The sequence below is a fragment of the Myodes glareolus genome, chromosome 3 (genome assembly GCF_982192425.1).
Source record: "Myodes glareolus chromosome 3, mMyoGla1.1, whole genome shotgun sequence".
Classification (NCBI taxonomy): domain Eukaryota; kingdom Metazoa; phylum Chordata; class Mammalia; order Rodentia; family Cricetidae; genus Myodes; species Myodes glareolus.
Genome location: NC_142028.1, coordinates 11,351,366 through 11,373,937, shown reverse-complemented (window position 1 = coordinate 11,373,937; position 22,572 = coordinate 11,351,366). Strand labels below are relative to the sequence as shown.

The window sequence follows — 22,572 nt, the reverse complement described above, 5'->3', positions numbered from 1 at the left end:
TTTTGATGATCACATGCCATTATTTTTCCTGAAAAACCTGAGATGCATGTGGAGGTAGAAGACAGAGAAAATAAAAATACTCTTTCATTCCCCACTCAGATACTTTTTCTTTCTAAATTTAACAACATAAGACCAGTGTTGTGATTTGATGTGCACTGCTCATGTCAAGAGGCAGCATGTTTTTTACTTTCGAGCGTCCCAGGAAGGCTCTGGCATATGAATCATGAATAAGATGGAAACTTAGGGAAGTGTGTGTGTGCATGCTAGGGGGCTCATTTGTCTTTGGCAAAGGCATCACTACTTCTGTTTTCTTTAATAGACAGATGGTATTGCTGTCACTGACAGGCTGCCCGACGCATGCTCCTGGCCAGTGGCGCAGTTCTGGACATGTGACAGAGAGGAGTTGGCTGGCAGGTCGCACCCCTCCTGTTCATTTATGTCTAATGCTTTGTGAGAGCCCAGCTGGGACTGCAGTAGGCTGCTTCTCATAAAAAGAAATGTACAACCTAAGCTACGTTTTCCCACTGCCCCCATGAATCCATTTTATTTCATCTGTCTCCTCTTGGCATATTTTATTGCTTCATCTCTACACACAAAACACAGTGGCATTTTGAGCTAATTATCCAAGTACTCCAGGCTATAAACACACTTTAACCTGGAGCAGCAAGATAATTGAGAGAAAATCAGTTTATTATTATTTGTGAAAGCCAAATGACACCTAGGCAACCTGAGCGAGAGCAGACTTTTTTTAATCCAGAACACAGCAGCATCATTTTGAATCTGCTGAACAAACTGAGAATTCTTTTTCATAAACTGCCAAAAAAAGTTAACATGTTTTTTTTTTTTTTCACATACTGTGGCCTATGACCACGTAATCATTGATAAGGAAGGGGCTTTGCTCATTGTGGGTGTGTTTGACTAGCTGGGCTTTCTAGTTCTGCAATCATTCTTAATTTCTTAATCAGCAAATAGTGTAATTTTACCACACACAGTCAACAACTGCTGACTTTCGATACTTCTGCACTGGAGCTGGGGGATATGCTTTTGTTTTTCTTTTCAAGATTGCACTGTAGCCCTGGCTGGCTTCTACATCAGAGCATTCTCCCTGTCTCAGCACTCAAGAGCTTGGGGTTGCATGTGCCACTCCAAGACGGATTTTTGAAATTACTGAAAGTTTTTATAAAGCTATATGTGAATGAGCAGGTATGCGTGCAGGAGGCTGTGGAGTCCAGAAGAGGGCATAGAATGTCCTGGAACTAGAGTTAAATACAGTGGTTCTGAGCCACCAGATGTGGGCGCTGGGAACTCGTTGGGTTCTCTGAAAGAGCAGCAGATGCTCTTAATTGCTGCTTCATCTCTCCATTCCCTAATTTTTTTTTACCTCTTTCTCTATGTTTTCTGTCTGTATCTCTTTTTTTTCTTAAATGACTTTGTGCACTACATAACTCTGAGATTGTTTCATTTGGAAGAACAAGACAGGCATGCTGGGACCCTCAGGATGGCTCAGTGACAGCAGGTAATGTTTGTCACCAAGTCTAAAGACCCTGGAAGGTCTGAAAAAAAGGTTTGATCCTTCAGACCCTGGAAAGGAGGTGACTCCCACAAATCTTCCTGTGATCTCACGTACAGACGCACACTGGCATACAAAATAATCAAAATGTAACTTTGAAAGATGGGCGTGGCTTCTTTGCTGCGAACAGACCTTCCACTGGAGCTGCCCCAGTGAATGAAAAAGCCATTGAAATGGGTTCCAGCTATCCTGGAATACCCTCACCTCAGGATCTTCGCCTGTTAAATCACCCAGACAGAAGAAGTGTCATTTTTCTATGACAGAATCAAGCATGTTGGCTTTCACCCCTCAGGGCCAGCCGCCAGCCACAGACCCCAGCACCGACCAGTCACACTCCCCCCCCCACTTTAACTGGGAGGGACCATCTCTAGGAAAGGGGTGGTCCCTCCCTGAACTGCAGCCCTGGATCCCAAGCCTGCTCACCTACAGCGTTCTCTTAAGAGCCAGCGAGAGGAATTGTGGGATCTTTGAGAGTTTTAAGCACTCGTCTCCGCTCTTTTTTCCCCTGCAAAAACATCAGCCACCATGCATCAAAAAGAAAGAAAAGTGGTTTTTAAAGAAAACTAAGCTAACAGCCTCCCTTTCCTCCACCCCATCCCCCTCCATACCAGCTCCTGCTCTCCCTCTATCCTTGCTGCCGCAGCCGCTCTCAGGCTGGGTCTTTCCGGTGGAACTTAGTAACTTGGACACTACGTCTCAGCTTCCTTTTCTATTTTTTTTTCTATTTTCTTTTTGCCCCCTACTCTTTGTCATGAACTGGACACAGAAAGGCTGGGAGGCTCCGCTTCCTACCTCTGTGAAACGAAGTCTGTGTCCTATGTCAGTAAGGAGGAAGATCGACCAAGTAGAGAGGGGGGAGAGATAAAGGGGGAGGAGAGGGAGAGATAGAAAGGGGAAAGGGGAAGGGGAAGAGAGAGGGGGAGGTGGAGAAAGAGGGGGAGGAGAGGGAGAGATAGAAAGGGGGAGGGGAGAGATGGGGTGGGGGAGAGGATAGAGGAAAGGAGAGAGAGAGAGAGAGAGAGAGAGAGAGAGAGAGAGAGAGACAGAGAGAGAGACAGAGAGAGACAGAGAGAGAGAGAGAGAGATTGCTGTGCTGCGGGGAGAGAAGGGAAGACGGGGAAAGGGAGGTCGGCCGCGATCATCCCAGGGATGGTCAGAGAATCAGCGGTCCCTGAGCAACATTTGTGTTGGGCAAGTGTTAAAATTCCGAAGTAGAAAGAGACCCCACAGGGTATAAACTTGGGCTGAGGGTGGAGCGAAGGATTTCTGAGAGAGAAAGGAAGAGGGTGGGGGGAGATCCAAAGCTGATCCTGCTAGCAGCCAACTTGAAGAAGTCTTCAGCTCGCACTCCTGAGTTTTCTGCAACGCTGAAACTTCGCGGAGATCGGGGAGAAGGGATTCAGAGTGTGCGATCGAAAAGGGCGCGGGCGCACGGGTGGGACGGGAGGGGGTTGCCTGCAGAGCTCACAGCATGGCAGTGCCGGGCGAGGCCGCCCAAGACCGGGCCAAGCAGAGCCTCGGAAGGGCGAGTCCCGCCCAGGCGTCCAGCTGGGACCCCCGCCGTCGCGGTGCTTCCCCTCCATCTCCGTGGAGCTCGGGCTGCCGAGGTTGTTGGGGAGTCCAGGCGTTGCAACCACTCCGGCGCTCGCCGCAACTCTCCTCGGCGTTGTGCGCGGGCTCCCTGTCCGTGCTGCTGGCGCTGCTGGTGAGGCTGGTCGGCGGGGAGGTCGGAGGCAAGCTGGAGTCGAGTCAGGAGGCGGCGGCCGAGGAGGAGGAGGAGGAAGGAGCCCGAGGGGGCGTCTTCCCGGGCCCTCGGGGAGGTGCTCCCGGGGGCGGCGCGCAGCTCAGCCCTTGGCTGCAGCCGGCCGGGCTGCTCTTCAGTCTCCTGTGCGCCTTCTTCTGGATGGGCTTGTGCCTGCTGCGCGCCGGGGTGCGCCTGCCTCTGGCCGTCGCGCTGTTGGCCGCCTGCTGTGCCGGGGAAGCGCTGGTGCAGCTCTCGCTGGGCGTGGGGGACGGTCGCCTGCTGTCACTGCCCGCCGCGGGGGTCCTGCTCAGCTGCCTGGGTGGCGCGACATGGCTGGTGCTGAGGCTGAGGCTGGGCGTCCTCATGGTCGCCTTGACTAGCGCCCTCCGGACGGTGGCCCTGGTTTCCCTGGAGAGGTTCAAGGTCTCCTGGAGACCTTACCTAGCTTACTTGGCGGCCGTGTTGGGGTTGCTGCTGGCCAGGTACGCCGAGCAGATCCTGCCGCAGTGCTCCGGGCCGGCTCCGCCCAGGGAGCGGTTTAGGTCCCAGCTGAGCGCGAGGACCAAGGAAGAGATTCCGGGGTGGAAGAGGAGGAGGCGGTCCAGCTCCGTGGTGGCCGGCGAGATGTCTGGCTGCAGCGGCAAATCGCACCGGAGGACCTCCCTGCCCTGCATACCCAGGGAGCAGGTAAGCTGGGGCCGCGCCTTTGGGGGTACTTCGGGAAAACGTGAAACAGTGCAGGGAGTGGAGTGCAGGCGATGGGGAAGTCAGCCTGCCAAACAGTACAACTTTACATTTAGGAAGAAAGTAGATTATTTATTTTCCTCTCTCCCCAGTTCTCTATCTAGTGGGGTAGTTTGCAAACAGAGCAACAGAAAACAGTAAAAAGTAACAAAATTAAGTGACTAAGTGTCTGTGCGCGGGCTTCCACAGCTGGGGCATGTTTTCAATCTCCTACACCTGGCTTGGGAGTGCCTGCCCTTGGTGAAGCATTTCTACCCTCCCTAAATTTTTGGAATTAGCTTAAATATTTAATAATTTGTTGGAAGTAAGTGTCTTTCAGCACCTGTATTTCTTATATTTCTGGGTCTTTTGTAAAACAACAAAATTTATTCCTTATCAAGTGCTAGGTAAACATTTATAAAAAGTCAGTTAGAGGAGTTTCAGTAGCCAAGCAAGGCATCCTTGACGGTGAGGCGCTTCTCTTTTGCAATGACTTTGGAGAGGCCGCATCTGATGGCCGCCAGCATGGGTCTGTACTGTAGTTGTTAGGCACCAGTGTGTATTGACCTCTGAACTTAGGCTTCACACCTGAGGGCTATGTGTGAACTTTAGAATGGTGTAGAACTGGCAGCTATGCTTTTATTGTTCACTCAGAAGAGTAACCTTTCTCACGCGCGTTTATCAGCCTAAGTGGATAGAAATTCAAATGACTTCCTCAGGGGTTGCAGGAAACATTAATCCAGACTTTCTAAGATTGATATCGATAACGTATCTTTGAGGAAGGAGGAGATGGGGGAGTTGAATTCGGAGTGAAGTTGTGTGTACCAGTTTAGGCATTCTTTGCGGGGAGTGGGTTCTTTGGGGGGAGGTTGCAAATGTGTTTGGTATCACAGAATAGCAACCTGCATGGTATAGGAGAACCGTTAACTATTTTATTCATTTATTCAAGTTGTACCTGAGGTCTTTTTTTTTTGCCTCAGTTCTCTCCACTAGGTCTGACACTTGCTGTAGGGGGATTGAGAAACCTGATTCTGCACTCTAAATGGAAATTTACACTTTTTCCATCTAAATTCATGGCTACCTATGATCCTGTTATGGTAACTTTCAGGGTAAAAGGCTGTTCCTAGGATAATAGTAAGCCTTTTCTTTTTGGGTAATTCTAGGGATAATTGGTTAGGTGTTCCTCAGAAACATCAGTCCATCAGTCGCCATATGGTGTGAGTAGCTGGTTTGTTTCTGAAATGGAGTTGATTACCCAGATGGGTGGCTCTTTGACTTTATGTAGCGGACTGGATGACAACATTACATGCTTGTGCTTGCTTTAAAACAAATGTACTTATTTAACTTTTTGTTTAGCGGAGACAAATATTTCTCAGTTTAAAGAGCAAAGGGAAGAGCATAGGCCACCGAGTGATGCTTAGTTGTCTAGATATTTGGTGATCATTAGAATAAAGTATAACTACAGATGGGTGCAGAAGAGAGAACTTTCTGGCTGAAAACAGGATTATCAAAAAGACATCGACAATACACTTCTCTTGAACTTAAAGGGAAATGTGATGTGATCTTTGCCAACATTGAAGCCTAATTTACAGGAAAAATCTGGATTGAGTCAGAAGTAATTTGACTCCATATTAATGTCACTTAGCCCTCGGAATTAAATTTCTGACATTTCCGATTAAGGGAGCTCAGAGTGGATTTGAGATCAGAAGGCCTTCAGGTGAACGGAACAACTTTGCTGATGAGCGTAGATTTGTATAGGTTTTCTCTGTTTCGCATTGGTAAATGAAGGACTGTAGTGATCTCATAAAGGTCTATTGAGCTTGATTTTTCAAAGGTTTTATTGATTAGTTGCTTGGATAGTGTACACGAATCATCTACCCTGATCATTTTCTTTGGCAACTGTTTTTGTTGAAGTAGTGTTGATGAAGGATGATCCAAAGCAAGAAACTCTCACTTAAGGTGATAGGGAGCTGTGGTTGCATGCAGCAGCAACCTGGACCCTTGAAGTTTTATAAGGGCATGGGTGAAGGTGTGCTCACTGAAGGTTGGTTTTCATATATGACCCATCAAAGCTGTTGCTGAACGTAATTGTGGGGAATGGGTGTGGCTGACATGGGATAGTATCTTATGAGATAGGGTGAGGTGGCAGCTCATACGTTGGCCGAACTCTGTGAAAAGGTTAGGAGCCATATAGTAAATGGCTTATCTTTTTTATCACGAGGAAGCAAACTTCTGATTAAGAGGGCAAAGGGTGTCATGATCATTTGCATACTTGACGAAGTCCAGAGTGAAAATAGTTGTAAAACGAACATCTACCACTCCCCGAGTGCTGTCTGCTTAGTTCTTTTCTGAATAAGGCAGATCTTGTAGGCAACCAGTAAGTTTTAAATAGTACCGAGAGGCAACACAGACAGAAGCCTCCTCGGTAATGACTTAGCTATTGCTCATTGTGGAGTTTAAAAGTGAGACAGTTGGGGCACTTCCCTTCTCTGTGTGGGTGACAGTAACCACTGCTTGAAAATTCCCTCTTATCAGTGCCTCTCATCTCCTAAAGGGGCACAGGAGAATATATGCTAAAATTCACATAAAGCAAGCCTGTCTGGCTGCCTGACATCCTCTCTCCCTCCTTTCCTCCTTCCCTCCTTCCCGTCTTCCCCTGAGTCTAGAGTTATGAAGTCTCTTGTTGAGATAGCCCATATAGAATTGAGTTGTAGCACAGATAATTTGTAGCACAGAAGGGAAATGCAGGTCTGGTTTTGGTCAGTGAGGGAGGCACCAGGTGTGTCTGAAGGCAACAGAAAGTGTCTTCTGAGAAGGAGCAGCCTGGGCAGCATCTTTCTGGTGGAGTCTTGCCAGCCCTGTATCCCGGAGACCGAGGCTGTGATGTTAGGTCAGTGTCTTTTTAGACTGATGGTCTGGGAAGCCTGGGGTCAGCTAAGGTGTATGTCTCCTCTGAAAGAGAATTCTCACATTGGACAGCAGCAATAACCTTGCCATCTTGCTACAACCCCCTGCCAACTTCCAATATGCAGAACACCTAACATTTATTGGATAATTTTGATTAATAAGGGCGATTTTCAGCACGAAGTTAGTTCTGCAACTCTCAATTTTAGGAAAATACTGGAGGCATGCCTGTTCTCTATATGCATCATAGAACACTATTGGACACTCACTTCTCTGTAATTACTGAATCCAGCATACCCATTAATTTCTAATGGATTCTAAAGCAAACCTAATTTTATTTTAGTTACCTGTGAATCATTTAATATTTTTAAACGTATGGTTTCATAGGAAAAAAAGATACAAATCATCCAGCTCTCCCAATGATTGTCTTTGAGCCACACTAATGGCTAGTTTCTTTGCAAGAGACACAGAGGCAAACAGAAATGTAGACAAATATGTCTATATACAAATATGTGCTTTCTCTTACTGAAGTAAAAGTTACATTCTCCTGTGGCTGTTTCTCTAAGCACTCAGTTGAGAATTGTCAGCCTATGTGAATGTCTTTGCAGTGGAATTTAAGTTTGGTAGCAGACAAGGGTCAAGCTGTTAATCACTGGGATGAGAAAGACATTTTAAATCCCCCCCAAGCAAACAATAAAAAAGAAAGATAGGATAATGGTTTCAGTTGGTGGTCTCTGGATGGTGGGCATGTGGTGGGCTTTCTTATGCCATTGCTTAAAATCAAATAAAGCTTGATAGTCTTATCAGTACAGACGAAATGCACAGAATTATTTCTTCTCAATAATTTTGGAGACAGTTTTTTAAAAGTTATATTTGTGTGTGTGTGTGTGTGTGTGTGTGTGTGTGAGAGAGAGAGAGAGAGAGAGAGAGAGAGAGAGAGAGAGAGAGAATTCACATACTATAGCGTGTTTACAGCGTCAGAGGATAACTCACAGAAGTTAGCCCTCCCTTCCACCATGTGGGTTCTTGAAATCTTTCTCTGCTCCTTAGGCTTGGTGGCAAGTGCCGTTTCCCACTGAGCCATAATGCTGGTCCTCCAGGCAGCCTTAGTAAACCTTTAGCATGTAAAATAACCAGGACCTCATGTGTGTCAGGCGAGTGTTCCAGCACAGAACCACTCTCCATTTTTCTGAACATATAGAATGCTGTGTACATTTTTAAATGTATTTTGATATGTTTCTTATATTGGATATGTTTAAGAAATATGGGATTTTAAATTGAGGCTTCTATCGTATTTCAGTATTATTCTTCACTTTTTAATGGTATAAACGGAAATATTGATTATGTCTTGGTGACAGAATTAACTTTAATGTCAACCTCTGCAAAAGCAAACAAGGGTTTCTGGTCCTCCTGGGAAAGGTAGGAAAATAATGTTTTGTTTTCCTGTGATTTTTTTTCTTTGTGAATACAGATATTTAAAGCATACCAAAGGACCATTTTAACTAACAGAAAGAGTCAGAAAATCTATATAAATTTCCAGAGGTTGGGAGGAGTGAAAGCAGTCACTTTACTCTTTCTGTCTTGAGTCTAAAGTGTAAAAAGTTTAACTGTAGAGCTGAAAGAAACAGTGTGTGCCGGGCTGTCATGTTAATTAAATAAACAGCCAGAACAGTGACTCTGTGTATGAAATACATCTGGAAAAGTCTGGGGGAGGGGGAGGGGAGGGGGTACAGGCTGGCTGGATGAGCGACACGGGCATGAGAAATATGCTTTTTATCTGTTGTGACGCGTGTGTGAATCTGTTGTAACTCTGCGGAGAATTAGCTCTGGGACTTATGTCTGCAGGCACCCAGATCCCAGAAGCTCTGGCCACACTGACCTTTCCGTGTTGAAATCCTTTTTATAGGTTATATTGAGGTGGGGGAGTTTATCAAGCCAATAAGCCTCCTATTTTAAAATTCCTTCAATTAATATGGTTCGTGCTGGCCACAGCTTGATAGAGTTTATGTTCACTTCATTGAAAACTCTTATTTGATTCCTTTAAAGGGAGTGAGTTTGCTGGGGATTAGGGTGGAAGTTGCTCTTTTCAGAGAGCCTGGTTGTGAGCATATGGGATCAATGCTACTATTGTATCACATAGTGTCTGAAGAGACATTGACAAGCCGAAACATTTGCACTGGGTCACTAGCAATGTTTCTTTAGCCTTGTGGGCAGATGCCTACCCACACTCCATGGGATACATTGCCGCTTATTTCCTGTGGACCTCTTCACAGGAAAATATCTCTTCTCTGTGTGATATTTAATAATCATATTTTCTAAAAGCTCTGCCTGCAGATTAAAACCACAACTTGTGCCCGCACTCCACATTCATCTTTCTGACGAAGTTCTCACACATAATTCTGAAGAACCCCAGAGTCACCAAAACTCTGTGTTCTTACATTTTCTGTTTTGCATTCTTGCCTTTGCATGTTAAGGTTATGATTTTCAATGGTCCAATACCTCTGTATTCCTTTCTATAGATAAGAAACAATTGCCTTTATGAACTTTTATTGTTGAAAGTATTTTTACTGGAAGTATTTATTTTTTTGTAGAGAAGATTTTTTTGTAGAGAAGATTTTTTTGGGGGGGGGGAGGGGGATAAAGCTACCTTTGAGAACTGTTTTAACTTTGAGCTGAGCATGTATGTTTGCGCTGTTTGCAACATAAAATCAGCAGATTTGATCACCATGGGTAAAAGACTAAAAGATAAGTAGATGTGGGTTATTTACAGGCGGATAATTGTCAAAAACACGGATTGATCATACTCTTTGTCTTGTATATAATACCATTTTAAAAGGAAATAGTTCTCTCAGTTAATGTCATCTATTTAGGCCCTTGGTCAGGCAGCACATTAAATGTCACATCAACACATTTGTGCACCGGACCTTGTACACTTGTGACCAAACTGCACACACACTGAGAAGACACTGCCTCTGGCCTTCCAGGGCTTAGAACAACACTGGGGAGATGAAGTCCCTGCATAAGAGAAAATCACAGGGAATGTGGAGTGGCCATTTAGCGGATACATTGGGAAGATGGGACATGGAGTCACATACCTGTCAGCCCAGCACTGGGAGGTGGCAGCAGGAATTTCCTCTACATACAAGGTTGAGGATATCTTGAGCTATGTGAGACCCTCTCTCAAAAAGCAAAAAGGAAAGAAATGGGTTAAGGAATATAGATAGTATCAGGTTTTAAACTTGGAGGTAGGGCCCATTCATCCGTTTCCTAAAATTCTATGCAAAATTGCTTTTAGGTAAAAAAAAAAAACCCATAATGTTAGATAAATGGAAAGTTTTTAGTGCTCAAATGTTAAACATCCATGTTTTAAATTTGAAGCAGCTTTACCTTTGGAAGTGTAGAGCCCATCTTTAGGAATGGAAACTAGTGGGCATTGGCAGTAGGGTTTGAAATAAAGAGAAAATGCTACTGGACATAGGAGATGCAGTGTATTCAAAAGAACACATTGGCTATGCTAGATTATTTAGGCATAGGACATGCTGTGTATTCAAGAGAGCACTTTGACTATGCTGTACTATTTAGATCATTCATGGAGCTAATAATTATTTCCAATGATGTAGAATAATGCCGATTTCAGAGGGAGGGGCAAAGAAGAAGGGTCAAGAAGATATATTCTGGTAGCCCACCTGAGAAAACTCAGCACTGTGACTGGAGAGGGCTGCCTGGGAAACATTCGGGAAGGAACTGTGGTGGACAGTGCCAAAGCCAGACATCATTTGTGGTCTTACCTAAGGAACCAAGTCTGGGTCCCCAATTCAGTTTAGGGGACTGTATGTCAGAGGTAAAACTTATTGCAATGAAGTGACAAAATCAGGCAGCTCTGGTTGGAGAGTGTGCTGTTGCCAGCTTCATCTCACCCACAGGTGTTTATGGCTTTGAAGAATCTAACTGTGGAATCTTTACGTCTCCAGCGGCAGCTTACAGCTATTTGTTTTCTCATTTTTTTAAAAAAAAATTGATTGAGAGATGTTCGTGATTTTAAACACAAGCCAGGAAAAATGATCTTAGAAGTAGTAAAACCCTTTTCATTAGCGAAAACAGCTGCTTCTGTCCCCGAAATTAGTTTGCCCCGTCTCCTCCAAGAGTCATAAAAATGAAAGTACTTGTGATCCTAGGGGAGCACGTGAGGGACATTATGATTTAAAGGGCAGAGGCCTTTCGGGAAAACTGCAAACTAAAGTCCTTCTGCATGGCTGCATGGATGATTTTGCCCTAGCTGCCTCTACCCTTAAGGGACCTATGCATGATCATTCAAATTGTTAAGGCTGTGAGTCCCGAACAGTGTTGAAAGTCCAAAGCTCCCAAGGCTTTCCCCTTGAGATGATAGGTGCTTTTAAAGAGATACACTTGGTTGGGTGACAGACTTGTGTGTATTTACACATGTAGGCATGGGCATACTTGCGTGTGCAGGTATGACCTGTACACATCCTGTACATGTGTCATTTTCCCCTGCCAGGAAATTGCCTTGGTTGTGTCAATTTTGTGGAGAACAGTGTCACCCAGTGGCTTTGATGAAAATAGTCCTGCCAGTGTCCTAGGTGAGTGCCTTAAATATTTAATAGAAATATAATACATATTTAGCTTTGCATTTTCGAGTATTTACATAAAAAGACTAAAAGGAGAGATAAAATGCATAATAATACTACATTTGACCCAGCACGTAGTCAGGATGAAAACGGAGATACATTACATCCTATTTTGCTTGTACTGAGCCAAATATCCAACATGTGTTTTACACTACAGGTATTCTCAGTTCTAGCTTTCTGCTCGTGATTCGGGCCTTAATTATGACTGATGGCCAGTGTATTGGTCAGTGTTAGCTATATATTTTCAGCTGGATGACATGTATGCATTTTGATATTATATCTTCACATATAATGAAAATTTACATAGATACAATGGCAGCCTTTAAAAACCATGCTTCTGACTCTGGCATGATTCTGATTGCACTTTTCATCCCTTTCTAGCGGTTGGCAACCATTTCATGTTTTTGTCAGTATTTGAGAATGCAAATATAGTTATTTGAGTTTTTTTTGTGTGTGGGGGGAGCTTTGCAGTCTTTAGGGAAAAGTGTGTGTACTTGATTCAGGACAGCGTCACAGTTAACCGTGGGCCTGTCTTTCCTGATTTTTCTGTGTGCCAGAGATTGCATCTGCCTCCATATCATGTGTCTAAGGTTGATCAGGGTGCGTTCTTTGGCAACAAAAGTGCTGATATATAGAGAGTGGGACACTGTCTTTCTGGCAGAAGCAGCTACAGTGGCAGACCTGTTAGTGGTATCTGTGAAGGTCCCTTGCTTGTGTAGATGTCAGTGCCGGGAGCGGAACGAGAACAGGGCTCCGTTCTGTGTATAAGGAAGTCTAGAGAGTTGCATGGTGCAGAATGTGGCCTCTAGAAACTCAGATTAGGTCTTTAAATCCCTTTCTTAATCCAAGAAGCAGGCTGGGATTACAGACTGGTTTCATGGAAGAAGTCTCAGTACGTCTAAAATTGTTTCCCATCAAATTCCTTGGAGTCATGAATTCTAGATGGAGCTCTGACATCGTATGGAGACTTAATTACAAAAATACTTTTCATACAAGATATGCTTTTGTATAACTATATCTGCAGATGTAGATATATACCAGTAAAGTAGTGCACATATTCTGTGTATGATGATTTTATCTGAATAGGGTACAGATAGCCACGTGAGTCAAGGCATATTATTTTACCTTTACAATGCAGATTAAAAGCTGGGCGGTGGTGGTAACATGCTTTTAGTCCCACCACTTGGGAGGCAAAGGAAGGCAGATCTCTGTGCATCCAAAGCCATTCTGGTCTACCAAGCAAGTTCCAGGGCAGCCGGAGCTGTTACACAGAGAAACTCTGTCTCGAGAAACCATAAAATAAGTAAATAAATAAATAAATAAATAAAAATAGATACTAGATTTCTCACATAACACCCAGGAAATGATTAATAAAACCTCCAAAGCAACATAAACATGTTATACAGATAAAGAAAATTGGGTGTGAAGGAGTAATGTGGATGAGGTTCACTTCAATTATGCTGACTTTAGAGTTGACAGAAGTGCCCCCAAAATGTTCACTGTAACAGACATTCACTATTTGAGTTTACATTTAAAGGTAGCTAGCTATTTTCCACTTTCCCTAGTTAATTCTATTTATTGGTCTTTTAGAATTTTCCCTAATCATTCTCTCTCTCTCTCTCTCTCTCTCTCTCTCTCTCTCTCTCTCTCTCTCTCTCTCCTTCATCCTCTCCCGGTTCCTCTCTCTACATTTTATTTCATATTCTTTTTATTTAATAGATTCTTTTCTCTCAAGGGCATCTAAAAATGTAAAGAATGCCTTTCTGTCCTCCACAGGTAACTTCGAGAACACTGGAATGACTTTAGACAAGAAGCTTGTGGTTTGGAGTTAATAGGGTTTTAATAAAACTTTTCCCTCTTCTGACGTCATTGCAAAGCACTGAGTATTTATGCTAAGGCTGTGGCAAGCATTTCCACTCTCCAGGCAGACACAATTCACTTCGATAAACCCAGTGGGAGTTCTGACTTCACAGAGAGGTTGTTGGGGCAGGGGTGGGAGGACGACACTTTGTCTGCTGGCAAATTTGTGTACTTCTAGGTGCAGCCAATGGCATCCTTGTTAGTTTTGCAGAGGGTATAAATACAGATAGAGAAACTAGCATATTTGTTTGTTTTGATCCAAAGGATTGCATGGGATCCACATAGCAGGTTCATGTGAGAAGCACTACACCTCCTCAGCTCCATTATGGGGCTAGTGTTTTGGGATCTAGTCACTGTAGTAGTGCCCCTAAGCTTTGGAAGGAGAGAGGGTAGGTATTGGTGTATGTTTCATAGGGGATTTCTTTCTAAGCCATGAAATGAAAGAAGTGACATTCAGACCATGACAGTTTTCATTAGAAAAGAAATCAATTTTGCAGCCTCCCCATTTTCCCCATAAACATTTCCCTTGAAAGATTTTGGCCGAGTGCCTTGTATTTGTGTAGGTGCTAGCTGGCAGGATGTGTGGACGGAAAAGAAATGTCTGTTAAATAAAATATTTATCCCCTCTTGGGTAGAGACTAAAATGTTTAAAGCAAAGAAAAAGCGACTATGGACACGCCTGAGAATTTACAAAGTTGATGTGATGTTGGCATTTCTTTTTCCTGCTGTTTAAAATGTCTTCTGAGGATCTGGAAAGATGGCTCAGTGGTTAAAAACTCTGACCGCCCTTGCTGGGGACCTGGATTCAGTTCCCAACTGCACGGGCTGCTCTCACACAGCTGTAACTCCAGTTTCCGGGGTTCCAGCGCCCCCTTCTGGCCTTCACGGGCACTGCACGCACATGCTACACTTTCATACATTCAGGCTAGAACTCATACATATAAAGTAAAAATAAAATGGTTTTAAAAAGTCTTCTATGATGTGTCACACGTAGGGCTGGATTCTCCTGCACCCTTACTCGTGGGAAATTCTGTGTTCAACATGTGTCTTATTTCTTTATTTCTAGATCATTGACAACTGAAAAATCACCAAATCTACATTCAAGATCACTGTTGTATAAATGTTTGCTTTTTGAGTAGTATGTGTGCATGTGTGCAGATGAGTATCGGTGCCCTGGACACCCTGGAGCTGCCGTTCCAAGCAGTGATCAGCCTCCTGACGTGAGGGCTGGGGACCGAACTCAGTGCTCAGCAAGAGCAGTGTGAATCACGAGATCAGAGCCAGCCTGAACTGTGAAGTATGACAGACAGACAGACAGAAAGCAAGGAAGGAAGGAAGGGAGGGAGGGAGGGAGGAAGAAAGGAAGGAAGAAAAAGAGGGAAAAAGTTTACCCAGGAATCATACCTTTGCTACCCTTGTGTTTAGTAGAATCTTACTTGCTAAAATAGAAAAATTTCAGTTTAATAAAGATCATCTTCCTGGTTCAGTTTTAATACTCAGTAGAAATCTTGTCTTTTCATTGGATAGAATTTTTGTTTTGAGTATGGTATTTAGACTGCCATGACCCTCAGAGAAACTTAGTAGACTATTTAGGAAAAAATTCTGACCATTCAATGGTGATTGATTTCTCTTTCTGTTGCTGTCAGTTCTCTCAGTGGGTTTGATTTCTGTTCAGGACAGCTTTGAATGCTGGGGTCCTCTGAATACATTTTACAAAATCTAAATACGACTTCTATTGGAAAATACGAAGTTAGTGCCACACTAAATTTTTTTACAACCTCAAATTATAATCAAGTCAGCTGTTAATTTGTTAAATATTTTAATGAAATATTTAGAAGCAAAGCTTCTAACAGTAAGTGAGCTGTGTGTGTCTTATCTCAAATAGTGACTGTCTTACTCTTAGAGTTTTGTTATTTCCTGTAATTGGAATTATTTTTCTAGACGGCCAGGACACACCTCCCAATAAATTTATTTGGTGGCAGCTCACTGTGACAGTCTCCTCATTCCTTTTTATTTGAATCATAACTGGGTTGCATCTTCCAAACCCCTCCGGAGAACTATTGTTAGATTTTCTAAGTGTGAGCAGTGAAACTTCTTCGAGCTATTAGCTGGCCCTGGTTTGAAGCGTGAGAATTAGGTTGGGAATGTTGGGGAAAGATATGAGTGAACACTGATAAGTGAGTTATCGCAAACATAAAGTGTCAGTCAGAAATGCAAGCCCATAAAAATGAGCGCACACAGCTCATGCTAAGGTTTTCTTGGGCAGAAAAAAAAAACAATCAAAATTAAGTGGTTAACTCTTTAAATATACTTCTTGTGCTATCTTGCAGGTCAGATTTCTTGATATGAACTTTCCCAGATAAAGATTCTTATTCTTTAGTTCTTGAGCTTGTTTGTCACATTGACTTGTAAATGTACCTTCTGGCAATTTTATATGAACTTAAACTTCCCATGTGACTAGAATGAATTAAAAATGTCAACAAGATCAAGCACCTCCCCCTGTATTCAGAATTGGACAAGGCAGTCCAGCATGAGGACTAGGTTCCCAAGAGCGAGTCAAAACACCGGGGACAGCCCATGCTCTCTTTCCAGGAGTCCCAGAGATAGACCAAGCTCCACACTGTCTCATGAATGCAGAGGGCCTAGGTTGGTCCCATGCAACTTGCTTCTTGTTGGTTCAGACTCTGCGAGTTCCCGTGAGCCAGCTTAGTTGTTTCTGTGGGTTTTCCTTCAATGTCCCTGACCTGCCCCCACCCCGGCTCCTACAATCCTCCTTCTCCTCAGCAGGACTCCCAGAGCTCTGCAATGTTTGGCCCTTGGTCTCTGAATAAAAAACGTCAACAATTATGTGTAACTTATTCTACCTCTGACTCTGCTTGAAAGTGCTTGCTGCCTTCTGAGTGCATCAGTATGTTTGCATCTTATCTCCTCCTTGATGCTTCTCCTGCTGCGGTTTATTCTCATATAACTATCATGCCAAGGGAAGCAAAGGGTGGTTTATGGTTTCTAATAGCGAACACTTAGAATTCACAGATGTGTATAGGTGATGTCAAAATCTGTGAGAAGATCGTCTGGCTTCCTTTAAACAATTCCTCACCATGTTGTGCTTTTTAAGTTGATGTGTTTGCCATGATTCTCAGAATCTAGTATGAATGGATAATCACTTGAAAAATCCATTAAAGTGCATATATCTAGACCTCACCATCAAGTAGTCTGGGTTTTCTGGTGAGTTCTGGAGCACTGCAGAGTTTTAAGGAGCCACCCAGATGCCTTGGATGAGAGATAGAAAGATGCGAACTTACGTCTACTTGCACTATATGGCTAGTCTGACTTGAGTAGATCTGAACTTTGGTAGAAGGTTTTTATTATGGGAAAACACATTTACATACCCATGTGCAGACAAATGTGTGCATATGTGTGGGCACATAGGGTACTTTGTGACAACTAGATATGGTGCCAAGCTCCTGTAGTTCCAGTACTTGGGAGGCCCAGGCAGGAGTATCAGGAGTTCGGTGCCAGCCTAAGAAACAGAGTGCATTTGGGACTAGCCTGGGACACAGGAGACTTGGTCTTTAAAAACAAAACCCACAAAACAAAATGAAAAGCAGTTTGTGAATCCAAACACTCACAAATTTTGCATTATTTCACGTTGGGGATCAGCTCATAAGTTATTTCTTGACTACCTGTCTTTAATTTTTCTCAACTGCATTTATCTCCTGTAACAAGAGTCTATCGAGGTATGTGGTCACACTACCCAGGCTCCCTTACTATGACTGATAGGGAGGTTTCAGAGAGAGAGAGAGAGAAAACTAATTTGTGGGTTAAAATCTCAGGGTAAATAAGGCAACATCAGAATTTTCCCCTGCACCTGTATGTGGCCGTGAACACCAGGGGACAGATATGTACAGGAAGAAGCTGGGACATCATTTGGAGAGTAGGAGAAAGGTCAGAGACACCTCGATTCTGAAAGCATTTCTCTGGCTTCACGTGGCCCAGTGTCTTATCTCCAAGTATTCCTTCCATTGAGCCCCAACTAAAGGTTTCTGGCTGAGGCTGGTGCTGGCTGGCTAGTCTTTGAGTTTAGAAAGGGCTACTTTTATGCTTTCTTTTGTTTAGGGATGTCTATTAAGAGTGTCTACTGGTTGTTTGATTTGGAGATGTGGAAACAACCCCTATGGATGTGCTTCTGAATGGTCATATGGCATTCAATAAGGGACAAAAAGCATTTGGAAAAATAATTCTGCCTCTTGGCCCAGAAGGTAGGAGAGGACAAATGCTTCTTATAAAATTGGACACCCTAGCATGAACCTCCAGTAAGAGGTTCGTGAAGCATTAGAGTGAATCTTTGCGTCTGTGTTTGAGGTGTGGTTTTGAAATAATATAGACAGATATGTGTTGAAACACACACACACACATGCTGTGATGTGTCTCAGGGCTTACAAAAATATTTTGGGCTATTTTTGTTGCTGTCTCCACTGTGGTTTACTGAGGGTATGAAAAGAGAGACTGTTCTACGTAGAGCGTATTCTTCATGATCTCTGTGAGGAGAGCATGGGGTCTGCTAGCCCAGTTACTGGACCTGCGGAAACCCAGGCCAGCTTCATGATAAGTGTTCGAAGGAGTGAATGAGCACGAGGTTTTCAAAGCTTTCTTTCACCAAAAGAACTCTGCATCAGAGTCCTTATTTCATTCATAGTATGTTTCTTCTAATACTTTTTATAGAATCTATAAATATGCATTTTTACATTTTTGGTTTTCATCTATAAGTCAGATTCAGGCATTAGGAGTTCCTATATTTTGTTTTCTTCCTGTCTGAAACATGAATGCACATGGATGGATTTCAGTTTTGCTAGGGAGGGTTCTGTTGCCTGTTCCCTGCATTTCTGCATGAAGACCAAGGGACTTTGTCCATTTCCATTTGCTATTTGTGTTTTTAAAAAATGAATAGGGAAATAAAACCATGCATATATATGATATCTTAACAATGATCTCCCTAACCACAATTATCCCACATTCCTTTTTACTTGGAGAGTCATCCATTTCTTCAGCGACACATTGGAGTGCATTAAACCTCCCCAGACAGACGGAACCTCAGCGATAGTCCTTAAAATGCTATCAGAAGTAGATGCAGTAGAACAAGAGGTGGGAAACGGAAACCAAAGAAACAAAATCACCTCAAAGCCAAATCTAAAATTCCCAGACTCATTCAAGTATTTTATATACATTGTCCATTTTTGTTTTTTTATTTTTGTTTGTTTGCTTTTTGGATTTATTATGTTTAAAGATGTATTTTTATTCATATTTACACTAATCCTTTTTGGGGATTACATTATTAACACCATTTCCTGCTTCCCTTTTGTCCACCAAATAGCCCCATAAACTCTTCCTCGCACTTTTAAAGTCATGGCCTCTTTCCACATTTATGGTTGTTTTATGTGTTTATGTATATGCACATATATGGCTAATGCAAACTGCTCAGTCTGTGTACTGCTTTTAGATGTTTTCTGGGTTGATTTGGAACTGGATATCCAGTTGTTGTGCTCTTCATGTGTGCATGTGTGTGGTATGTGCACAGGGATGCATATCTCCCCTGGATGCTAAATTCGAAGGCATCTGCGGTACATCTAGCTTTGTTGCTGGGCGCTGAACTGGGTTCCTCAGAGTAAGTGCTCAACCACTAAGCAGTCTCTCAGCTTACTCTTTTTGGCTTTTTTACTTGAGGACAGTTAGTGCGAGCTGATTATGAAGGTAGCAGGGACTGGCAGTCATTTCCTTTCTGAGTGTACACTGTGGGGTGAGGGGCTGGCATGGCGCTAGCATTGGCTGCAATTCAGATCTCAGCCTCACAGGTCAGAGAAGCAATTTTTCCATAAAGCAGAGCTTATCCCTTGCCAAGGCACACTAATCATAAAACTATAACTCATCAATCTGAATGTCAAGATATTAATTTACACTGGGGAATTTAACTGTGAGGAAGACCAGAGTGGCAGGGCTCACTAATAAATTCTTCTTGTTTCTAGTGGGAAAGTCATCTTTAGCACGGTTGGCTCCGATGTTGCAACTGGGAATCTCTGGCTTGTGGGAATATTTCTTAGAAAACTTTGCTGTTTGCGTTTTTATTCCAGAACATCTGAAAAGTGCTCACGACATGCCAGAGAGTGGGGAACATTGAGAGGGGCAGGGTTGTTCAGAAATGGTTGGCTCCTGCATCCATCCCTCCCCAAGTTTATGGTCAAGACACCAGCATTAGCAAATGGCCAATGGTAAGAGCTCTGACACAGTGACAGTCATGAGAACTTCGCCTTCTAGAAAGGTCACAGCTAAATTTAATGCTGGAACACCATCACACGCTTAACATAGATTTCTGGTAAAATTCTGCCCTTCCTTCCTTCCTTTTGAAATTTATGCTTAACTTTTTCATGTGTTTATGTGACTGGTACACGGACTCTCAGCAGCTTTGTGCAATATAAAGAATGCGTGTGTAAAGGAATGCGTCTTTATATTTCTCCTCTGGGCATAAAGCCCAGAGGATGTGAGGGAGGGAAGGAGTAGAAGGTTTAGAGGGTGAGTGAGTTGGATGCCAGGTGTGGATTGCATTTTATGTTCCATGAAAGACACGTGCAACAGATAGCCTCTTTGCTGCTGAGATGAGAGGGGCAGGCGATGGGAAATTTTAAAAGATGAGATGGAGGAAGGGTGATGGCTGAAAAATGGAGTGTCTTCCCGATTGGGCTGAGGGATCCGAGTATGATTTTGTATATATAGAATGTCAGAAAGTTGAGCTTTTTTTTCTTCTTAAAGAAGTGTGATGAGAATAGCTGGAGTATAATTTTGGTAGCAGCAAATCAGAGCAGCGAAGTGGACACGGGGGTTGGGGACGAACTCCTCCTGCTAGACATGGTAATATTTCTGAAAGCAGTGCGAGGTGACAAAAATGATGACAAAGACAAAGTAAGCATTTGAACTGGCAGAGTTAGTCAGAAATTGGTGGCAAGAGGCATAAACAGCAATGACATTTTAAAAACCGAGACCATGGGAAACTAAATAGTGAAGACTTGCTGAGAAACAACACAGTCTCAGCTTTTGTTTTAGTTCTGGGGTGAGAGAGTGAGATGGTGTCTGTTTGGTTTGGACACTTCTGCACATGTTACTCTAGCAACTTCATGCAATCTTGTTCTCTTGAAGGTCACCAATCTTATTTATTTGTAACGCATTTTAATAAAAGAGCTGTATGCACTCAATACCTTCCCCTGTGCAGGATGTACCTGGCCATTTAGAACTGGAAGCCACTCCACCTATAACTTCAAATACAAAAAAGTGATTTCAGTAGGTACAGAGACTTTTCCCTAAAAGCCCATCGTGTGTTATGTGCTTGTCAGTTCCAGCACTTAGAGGTAGAACTGGAAGGACCAGTAGTTCAAGTCATCTTGAGCTACATAGGGAATTTGAGGCTAGCCTGGCCTACATAGGACTCTGTCTCATAAGTAAAACAACAGCAATAAACCATGATAAGCCATCCCCTGTTTAAGCTGAGATGCTAGAGGGTCCAGAATCTTGGTGAGTATATACTGGGTATTAAGTCTTCCCAAGGAAAGAGACAATGGGGCATTACAGACTTCGGCTCAGCCATGGAACTGTGGGTAAGCCCCGTAAACCTCATCATATTTGAAAAATTCATGGCACAGATGAATTCTGGGTTATATGAACATTGAATAACTTGTTAATTGAGACAATCTATGCAGCTCCCAAATATTAACCTTGGACAATTATCAAGTAAATTCTTTTTGGATTTTTTTTCTTGAGTCATTTCTGGTTTGTCTTTTTAATATGTGTGTGAGTATGAGTGATTGTGTGTGTGTGCACATGCACACATACCTGTGAGCATTGTATCTGTAACAATACTAGCCAGCTCTCTGGGTCAAGTTTCTAAGCACAATGGTATATTTGTTCTTTGCCCAATGACATTTCCTATGTGGCAAAACTCCATTGCTCTCAGTATTGCTCTTTACCTGACCTTATATATCACAGTAGAATTTTGCTTATGGTATGCGTTGTTTCTTGAAAAGTATTGTTGATGATTTATCTTAGCCTTGAATGGAAACTAAAGATAGTCAAATGTGTGTAATCTCTCATGAGTGCTCTTGTTTGATTTGCCCAAACCTTGCTATGAGAGAAACTAAATTTCCAACTCTTGCATTTCCACCCTCTCTCGTTTCCTCTTCTCACATAGCAAGGAATTCTGAGGTTGTGGTATGCAGCATGGTACAGGAGTTTTGATGTGGTTTGACTGAAACAAAGTAGCTTATGATTATCACATTTTTCCCACTAAAATAATGTATCGGCTTTTCCCAGTATCTCTTTGTCTAACATTAATTCTAGGCCCAGTTGATGTCAGACTGTGGTGAGCAGGCCAGAGTGGGGGTGCACGATTCAACATGCACCTGCTGACAAATCACGAGCAGAGAGACCTGGAGGCACGTGCAGGCTATCTTTGGCTTCTTCCTCCTTTTCTCTTCCTGTCAGTAAAATAATCTGTAGATTTCGAGTCTTTATCAACTAGAGCTCTGAAGATCTGCACATGTGTTAACACTGTATCTGTCTGTATTATGTTCCAGGACTCTGGACATTCTGTTCTTGTTTGGTTTAGATAAAAATTGGAAGATAGCTGATGTTTCCTGCATTAACTTCAGATGATTTATGTATATCTAGAATAATGAAAACTGGGAGGCAGAAACATCTCTGCATAAGTTTGTTTGAACCTTAGGAATTAAAGTATAATATTCCATTTTCCCAATTTCTCCTCCTACAGTGAGAACATAAGAGTCTATAGCACATTATGAAGACCTGACTTTTTCTTGGTGTGTGTCATCATTTTGCATGTAATCCATACTACTCATATAGAAGCATTGATAAATACATTTAACATTTTTATTACAGTTTATTCTCTCTCTTCTCTCTCTCTCTCTCTCTCTCTCTCTCTCTCTCTCTGTGTGTGTGTGTGTGTGTGTGTGTGTGTGTGTATGCATACATGTACACATGCCACACTTGGCATGTAGAGGTCATCAGAGAACAGCGTATGGGAATCCACTCTTGCCCTCTATCACATGAATCTTGGAGACAGAACT

At 43.0% G+C, this 22,572-nt stretch overlaps 1 protein-coding gene across 1 annotated transcript in view; it reads left to right on the top strand.

Moving 5' to 3' along the window:
* Positions 1-3,026: 3,026 nt before the first annotated feature.
* Positions 3,027-22,572, top strand: part of Pde3a (phosphodiesterase 3A) — a 289,440-nt gene continuing 269,894 nt past the window's right edge. The window contains exon 1 of the mRNA XM_048432523.3: positions 3,027-4,001. Within this exon, the coding sequence (XP_048288480.1) occupies positions 3,042-4,001 (960 nt within the window). The 5' untranslated portion in view covers positions 3,027-3,041. The remainder of the gene's footprint in view (positions 4,002-22,572) is intronic.